The sequence below is a fragment of the Heteronotia binoei genome, chromosome 7 (assembly GCF_032191835.1).
Source record: "Heteronotia binoei isolate CCM8104 ecotype False Entrance Well chromosome 7, APGP_CSIRO_Hbin_v1, whole genome shotgun sequence".
In the NCBI taxonomy this organism is placed as follows: domain Eukaryota; kingdom Metazoa; phylum Chordata; class Lepidosauria; order Squamata; family Gekkonidae; genus Heteronotia; species Heteronotia binoei.
Genome location: NC_083229.1, coordinates 74,599,641 through 74,608,461, shown reverse-complemented (window position 1 = coordinate 74,608,461; position 8,821 = coordinate 74,599,641). Strand labels below are relative to the sequence as shown.

The following is an 8,821-nucleotide window of genomic DNA, read 5'->3' as shown; positions in this document are numbered from 1 at the left end:
ACCAATATGTTTGTAGTGGGGCATGCTAAGTACATACTATATTTAGAGGGTGCGGGGGGGGGGGAATTCCAGGGCTTTTTTTGTAGCAGGAACTCCTTTGCATATTAGGCCACACACCCCTGATGTAGCCAATTCTTCAAGACCTTACAGGGCTCTCAGTAGAGCACTTACTGTAAGCTCCAGGAGGATTGGCTACATCAGGGGTGTGTGCCCTAATATGCAAAAGAGTTCCTGCTACAAAAAGAGCCCTGGGAAATTCATATATAAAGTAGACAAACCAGTGGCTTTATAAGCTGGATGCAGGACTGTGAAGCACAATCATTGATGCTGCCCTAAATTTCTAAGCTTTGTACTAACTTGGAATGCTGATTTGATCTCAACTCTGATTTCTGAAGATTCAGAGAAGCATATGGTATGAAAGATTAAGCCTAGAATTAGATAAACTAGGAAAATATAATTTAAAACGCACAAAACTGTTTATACCAAAATATTTGGATTTAAGCAGATTTAGTATATGTGTGAGACATTAAACCCACAATTCTATTAACACTTTCCAGGGTTAAGCCCCACTGACTAAAGTGTGACTTATTTCTGAACAGACCTGCATAGGTGTGCCCTATTAACACAATCCCATAGCTGCATAATAAGGGACATCAAGAGACTAAAAATTGGGTGCTGCTTGTCCTTTTCTATTTTTCTAACTTCCCATCATCACACACACATTTGTCCTTTTCTTACATTCCCTAATTAATTAAGTATATTGATGAGTTAGGGACTGTGCACTGCTATATATCAGAACCCTCAGGGCAAACTGCAAAGCCTCCATCACTACAGATCCTCTTTTCTCAGTTTGTCTACCTGAGACGGAAAATGCAATGGTAAGTAGTGATACTCAAGTCATATTAGCTATTACTACATAAACAATACAAATTGGAGCATACACGTTTCTTCAGTTGGTGGCCAATGTTACAAAAGCCAGAGTTTTAGCTGAAATTAATTTAATCCCTAGGAATGTAATACTAATTTTTTTGTATTGTTGGCAATACCATAGGAATGTTACATTTTCATTCAATGCTGATTACTGTAATAGCTGTACATGCACTCCTTGTACTAGCAAGTGTGTTAAATATAAATTCAGTGTTTTTTTGTTTTGTTTTTTAAATTAGACATCTTACAAGTATACATTAAGGGTTTTTGCTCTCTCTCCCACAATTCAATTTGCTAATTTAGGAAGTTTTGCCCAAATCTATCACATTTTAATTCAATTACTTTTAAAATTCAAAAGCTTTCATATTCATATCATGAATGTAAGAAATTAACTATTTTAACATATCGCAAATAGTAATTTGCCATTTATTTCTAAAAAACTAAAAGAAAGCATCAGATGACTCAAACAAAAAATTTCTACCACCCAGTCCCAAATATTTGCAGAGCAAATAAAATATATATTCTTGTTTACAAAGCATTTTGCCTCTAATATTGACTGAGATACTGAAAACTAATTCAACGCTGAAAGGTAAATCAAAAGTCTAAGAGAATGGTGCATGTAGATGAAATTATATAGCATCTTGTAGGTACAATGATACTGACAAACATACTGTTAAAGTGTATATTTGATTAACCACTCCCAAAGAAAGGGGGGGGGGGAATAGAAAAATCCACTGAAATTTTACAACAACCACCTCTATGGAAAGGGCGATGATTTTCTGCACTGTCATCACCAAACTTATCTCTTTACACAGGTTTCTGCTAATGTCCTAAACTTGGGTTCCAGGTGGTCTAAAAAGTCCAGTGCCTCTTCTTCTTGCTGATCAGTGCAGCAGCCTACAGAACCAGCTGGGGATCCTCTTCCTTCATAGTTATATGAAAGGACATAGTCTTCAGAATGCTTATGCTCTTCATCCTGTCCACACAGATACACTTTCTGTATAGAGAGAAAACACACACATGTTATTTGTTTTCTTAAATGAACCTAAACATATGGCATAAAAATAATTTCGTTGATTTACCTTTCAACGTTTAATTTTTAATCAGAGTGTGTCCTCTAATGGGTTCCTATATATAAAAAATGCACATGATTGGTCTATATCTTTCATTCTAAGAAGAATTTAACAAAAAATATCAAGCTTCTACTGATCACATATGTAACAATAAAATGCAAATAATTTCTATCAGTCTTTAAAAATCATAAAAATGATTAACAATTACGACTGTATAGTATTTGTTATAGACAGGTTCAGTGTCTGGGGTTCAGTTCATGCCACATGCTCTTTCTCAGGATGCACTACCTAAACAGCCTCTCTATCAATATTAGGCAATAACATCACCATCACTGGCATTATTACAAACACTAAACAATCTAAATACCACATAATCAGCACAAATATACACAGAAAGCACACTGATAGATGATCATAAACCTAAATAAAATAGAGATAAAATTATTCATGATCATTCACAACCAACCCATAGATCCTAGGCAACACTAAAAGAGGTGTGAAAAATTAGATAAAAGGGCGCAAAATACAAAAATAAATGGAAAAACATGCCAAAACAAACATATAAATAACAAATCCATGGTCAGATCATGGGTTAGCCATAAATAAAAGCAATTTGATGGTATTTAACACACACACACAATCATGCCATACAAAGAAAAAAAATAATATTTTCGCTAAACTCAAAACTATAGAGCAATGAAAGCACAACTTTTAAAACATAACACTGCAAGCCGGTGAATTCAAAGTAGATCCTATATACTTTCTCAGAATATATAATCTATAGTTGTAGATAGCAAATATTAACACTAACAAAGGGCATATGAGCTGTTAATAAATACAGACCAGCATCCTTACCTCAGTTAGGCGTGGATGTGTGAAATTCTGCCATTCTGAATAGGAGTATCTATAGGTATCCATCATGGGATGTCCATATCCCCTTCCAGATTCCAATGTATGATGTCCTTTGACTGACTGTAAGGTATGAAGTCCTCCTCCTTCAAGTGATTCCATGGTCTGATGTCCTCCTCCTTTGACCATTTCAAAGCACTCCTGTCCTCCAGTTTTTACTCCAAGGTCAGCCCCTTGATCACTAGTAACCACATTTCCTGTTTTCACAGGAAGTATGTTTGGGTCCTAATGGGGAAAAATAACAAAAAAAGACTTTTAACTACTTGAAAAGGAGATAGGTATGGTTTGGATCAAGTTTAGAAGATTCTTTGTATATCATAAGCATTAAGGAAGCACAAGTATAACTTATGATTCTGTACTCAATGCTTCTGAACATTTCAACTGCCAATCCAGTCCCTGATTTTATTCAGTTTCAAGTAACAAACACTGGCTGCCTCTAGATAGACACATTTTTCTGTGTAGAACTCCTAGCTGTTGCAAATGCAGAAACATTTACAGAAGCAACAGAGCTTGTACACAGCAATTTTTTCTGCACTTTCCTGGCCTCAGCACCCCATAGGTACCATTTTCGCCCCATTCCATCAGATCACTTTATTTAAGTAATTGAGAATTGCTACACTGCTCTGATGTTAAAATTTTGTAATGATCTATTATAACCTGCACCTTTCCCCTTAACTTTGCTATACTCAAGTGACTGATTCAGGCCAGATCAAAAGTTGACTACTTCAACTACTTTGTCACCCCACTCTCTCGTTATGTTCCTTGTGAAAGCCTTTTTTGCCTCTTGTATTCCCCATCATTGCAATCTGCTGACCTGTGGCTGGCTAGCTTCTTCCACATTGTTCTTCAGAAGTTATCAAGGACTTACAATTTCATCCTTTCAAACCAATTTCCTCCTGTAGTTTCACTCTCCATTCCCTCCCCTTAGGGGTCCAAATTCTTAGGCAGAACCCTAGTATTTGCAAGTGATTCAGAAATAACAAATTATCCAAATAACCTACCATTACTTCTTCTCCAGGAGCTTCAGTGTTTGATATTATCAAGTTCTGATTAGCTAAGTCATCACACACATGTTTGCTCACAGGTGCAGCTCCACAGCAGCCACAAAGTGTTATCAGAATCACTGTAGGAAGGTGAAAGCCAGACATGAAGCAACAGTGTCTCCAGTATTTAACTCATATATTTGAAAATGAGGTTCACTGGCTTTAATGGAACACACTTCTATGTTATGATGTCATCTTTTATGTTGTGAGCTGACTAGTACAAGTTTCTGGTGACATATAAATGTTTTAAATAAAGAATAAATAAATAAATGATATGTGTAGGATAGTGCAAGTGAAATTCCTGAGATAAGAGACTTTGGTCTTTCACCACGTAATATGCATTCACAGCCTAGCTGTCATCAATGGTCCCAATTGTTTAACCTGAAGTCTTGCAGTTTGGGTAATTTGTTCTAATAAACTGCCAGGAATTGAATTATAGAAGAGAAATCTTTCCACTGCTACATAATCTAGACACACACCTCAATTAAGAGCTTCTACTATTCTCCACTAGGAAACTGGAAATGTATTTGTGATACTATACAAGAAAGATATTCTGTTTTTTTTCAATCACTTTTAAGACAGATAACCATCACATTCTTCGACCAATCACTTTACGAGCCAATATAGCAAAATGGAACCCATTAAGGATCACATTTTACTTCCACGGTAGGGAAATCTCAATAGCTTCTTTTTTCCTGCTTCCTTCTTTCATTTTCACCTACCAACCAACCGAACCTTTATCTGCCTTCATCTTCAGTTTTTACTTCGTCCTTCCCACTGGCAGCCTCTTCCAAAGAAAACTAGGTCTCAGTTACCTGCTACCTTTAAAGCCTAGTTGCATGGTGGAGAAGTACTTGAGTTGAGAGAGGCAGCTCATTTTTCCCTGTATTCTTCTCCCCAGACTATTCCTTTGTTTCTTTCTCCTTCATATCTTCACATTTCCATGCTTTCATGGCAGCCCTCATATCTTCACATTTCCCTGCTTCCTTCCCTCCTTCCCATCCCCCCCCATCAAACTACATTTTATCTACCTCCATCTTCACCTATATTTATTATTATTTTATTGTACTTATACCATATTTCTCCACAAATGTAACTTACTACATTTTCTTTTCCTCCATTTTATGCTTATAACAACCCTGTGAGGTAGGTTAGGCTGAAAATGTGTAAGTGGCCCAAGGTCATCCACTGAGCTTCCTCAGAAGAGTGGTAATTCAAACCTGGGTCTCCTAGATCCAAGCATGAAATTCTAACCACTATACCACACTGGTTTTCTTGGTGTGGCTGTTGTTGAACTGTAAGCAAGCAGATGGGCCTGAGTGTGTCTTGTAAGGCTCATGGTAGCAAGTTGCCCAGAGGTTGCCACCAGGTCTGGCCCTGGGAAGTCCTTTCTCAGCTAGAACAGCCCTGCCCCCACCCCTTACTGTTTTTGACAGAAACTAGTGCTTGAAGACAGGCAATACTTGTATTTGCCCCCATGGCCACTGAGAGGAAATTTATTTCTTAAATCTATAGGCATTGCTTCTATTATTTTCATTATCTTAATCCTCTGGTATCCACAGATTGGGCCATACTGAAAATCAGATATATTGATAGCATGGAATCTCTGCTGTTAGTTATACATTACCTATGTTAGTTATTTTACTGAAACATTTATTAGCCATCTTTCCATCTTGCAGGACTTAAGGCAGCTTACAATATAAATAAAACTAAGATTATAAAACACATAAAAGGCAACAGTTTAAAATCTCAATTAGCACTGCTAATAAATAAATTAGACAAATGCAGCCCTACATAAAACTCTCTTCAGCAGCCTCCTGAAGACTGAAACTAAGGGGTTCAGGTACACTTCCCTGGAGAGGTTGGTCCATAATTATGGGGCTGCCATTGAAGAGGCAGTTGTCAGTTATCACAGTTTTCAAGCTATAAACACAAACCAGTCTTTCAAATAGATTCCTCATACAGTTAAAGTCAATAATGGTGTGAATAGTAAACATAGCTGACATTGGTGGAGTGGGAAACTCACTGCCCAATGGCCTTAACTCACACACCAAGTTCTGCTTCACAGTATGACCAGAGGAGTGAAACACTCACTATAGAAATGTTCTCCAAAACCAAAAGCAACTTTTACACGTTTCCATACAAGTCATGTACCTATGCACTTTCAGACTGGAACCTGCATAGATCTTAAAACAAGACGTTGTTTTGCTTGTTTGAAGAGGTACTGCAATTGTTATTCAATCAATGTATAATAGTAATACATAAATGTTAACTAAACCAGCTTTAAGTATTTTGAGGACTTAAGATGCCTTAGAAGCAGTCTTAATTTTATAGTATAGTGTTTGTCAGCATTAATAGCACTTTAAATTTCAAATAAAGATATATAAATATGCTTACATAGCAGCAATAACGATCCCAAAATCATTGCAAGTATGGCCCAAAGTCCAAGGGTGACATTAGGTGTTTGATAGGACCCAATGTCAGGTTCTCTGTCTCGAGATGGCATGACACCACTACAATCACTTGGGGTCGTACAGTCACACACTAGAACTCTTACGTTAGTAATACCACGGTTTCCACCACGGTCAGTTACCATAATAGGAATATCGTAAACCCCAAAGGGTATATGGCTCATTGGTTCCAGATACACAGATCTATCTGCAAAAGAAAAAAATGCAAACCAAGTGGGAAACATTATTTCATAATTATCACTTAAATTCTTATTGCAGCAGTAAGATTTTAGGAATGAAATACACACCATCGTTTCCTACCAGTCTCCATTCCAAGTTTCTATCAGTCATTTCAAAGGTGAAAGGCTCAGTATTAGGAGGTAAATCAGCATCCACAGCAGTAAGACAAATTGGTTTTCTGTCTCTGCACATGATTTTCTCTGGCTGAACAATTATTGGGTGATTATCATTTTCATCCTCTAAATTAACCACAATTGTTCCAGTGCCTGTTTTGCCACCTAGGAAAGAGAAACAATTTTAATGTTAAGAGGACAAATTAGCACAAGCAGGAACTGTCTGGTCCTATGGTATGAACTGCATTTCTCAAGAAGGAGTCCAGTAAAATAGGTGCCTTTTTGTTATATTTTCAGCAATCAGCCCAGGATCTGCATTTTCCAAGCAATACTAATTTTTCCTATAGAGCTGTTGAGAAAGACGTAGTTAAAATAATAGAATCATAGCATTGGAAAGGACCTCTAGGGTCATCTACTCTAATCCCCTGCACAGTGTAGGAACTTTACAAATACCTCCCGCATACACATCCCCAGTGGCCCCTGTTCCCAGCCCCAGAAGATGGCAAAAACCTCCATGATCACTTGCCAAACTGGCCTGGAGAAAATTGTTGCCTGACCTCAAAGGGGCAATCAGCATTTCTCTGGGCATGTAAGAAAGCGCCGTGAGAACTAAGCACTGATGGAACCCTTCCTGCCCTCCTTTGCATGATCTGCCCAATTCACAGACTCAGCATTCCTGTCAGATGACCATCCAGCCTCTGTTTAAAAACCTCCAAAAAATGAAAGCCCTTGTTATGTATTATTTCTGTTACTGTGCATAGATATTAGCTTGAAGCATGCTTCCATTACTCTCCAGGATCCTGATGGCTGCATTCCAATTGGCCGTTCTCTTAGAACGAGCCAATCAGGACATTAGGCATTTCTTCCAGGAAATGCAAATGAAGGATCCTGGAGAGACCAATAGGAGAGATTGCCGCCAACTAAAGAGGGCATGTTTTACTCAGCCACAGTGTATATATTGAGTTGAGTGGCCTGTGTTGTTTGTCACTGTTTCTTTGTGAATAATTAAGAGCTTAATTAAGAGCTGACTGAACTCGCTTTACAATACCCACCACTTACTGAGAAAGCCTATTCCACTGAGAAACTGCTGTGTCAGGATGTTCTTCCAAATGTTTACCGGAAACTCTTTTGATTTAATTTTAACCCGTTGGTTCTAGTCCTATATCCTGGGGCCACAGAAAACAATTCTACACCATCTTCAATATGACAGCTCTTCAAGTATTTGAAGAGGGTGATCATATCACCTCTCAGCTGCCTCCTCTCTAAACTATACACGCTCCTTCAACCTTTCTTCATAGGGATTGGTCTCCAGACCGCTCACCATCTTTGCTGTCCTCCTTTGAACCCATTCCAGCTTGTCTATATCCTTCTTAAATTGTGGTTCTCAAAACTGAACCAGGATACCCAGGATTTGGGAAGTGGGGGAGGGGGGATGGGGCTCAAATTTTTTCAGGAGGCACTCAGTGGTCTCACACCCTTAGCCTTCCATCCCACAATCACACTGCCAGCACCCCCTGCACAACCTCCCATTATCTTCCCTGCTTGTCTCACCACTGCCTCCTCCCTCCCTCAGCCACTCAAATCATGCACGGGAGGGGCAGCTGAGGCAGCCTCCAGAGCAATTTCCTTCTCTTCCTTCCATGCCAGTCTTTCCACTGCTGCCTCCTCCTCACGTCCGCCACTCAAATTGTGCACCAGAAGGGCAGCTGAGGCAGCCTCTGAAGTGATTTAAAGGGCCTGCCGATCAGCTACCATCACTTCACATGATCTGGACACTATACTTCTGCTAATACAGCTCAAAATCACATTGGCCTTTTAGCCACTGCATCACACTGCTGACTCATGTTCAGCATGTGGTCCAACAAGACCCCTAGATCAGAGGTGTCAAACATGCAGCCCAGGGGCTGAAACAGGCCCCTGGAGGGCTCCTATCAGGCCCACAAGGAACTGGCTGTTGTCTGCTTCCTTCTGCCACTGCATAAGGTATAAGGTTTTGTGTGCATGAACATTTGTATCTGAAGAAGTATGTGTGCACAGAAAAGCTTATACCCAGAATAAAACTTTGT

General features: G+C 38.9%; 1 protein-coding gene across 1 annotated transcript in view; it reads right to left on the bottom strand.

The window, feature by feature from the left end:
• Positions 1–1,593: 1,593 nt before the first annotated feature.
• LOC132575253 (desmocollin-1-like) overlaps positions 1,594–8,821 on the bottom strand; it is a 40,925-nt gene continuing 33,697 nt past the window's right edge. Inside the window, exons 12-16 of the mRNA XM_060243860.1 lie at positions 6,711–6,920; positions 6,350–6,610; positions 3,911–4,032; positions 2,856–3,134; positions 1,594–1,924 (exon numbers count right to left, since the gene is read on the bottom strand). Coding sequence (XP_060099843.1) covers positions 1,727–1,924; positions 2,856–3,134; positions 3,911–4,032; positions 6,350–6,610; positions 6,711–6,920 — 1,070 coding nt within the window. The 3' untranslated portion in view covers positions 1,594–1,726. The remainder of the gene's footprint in view (positions 1,925–2,855; positions 3,135–3,910; positions 4,033–6,349; positions 6,611–6,710; positions 6,921–8,821) is intronic.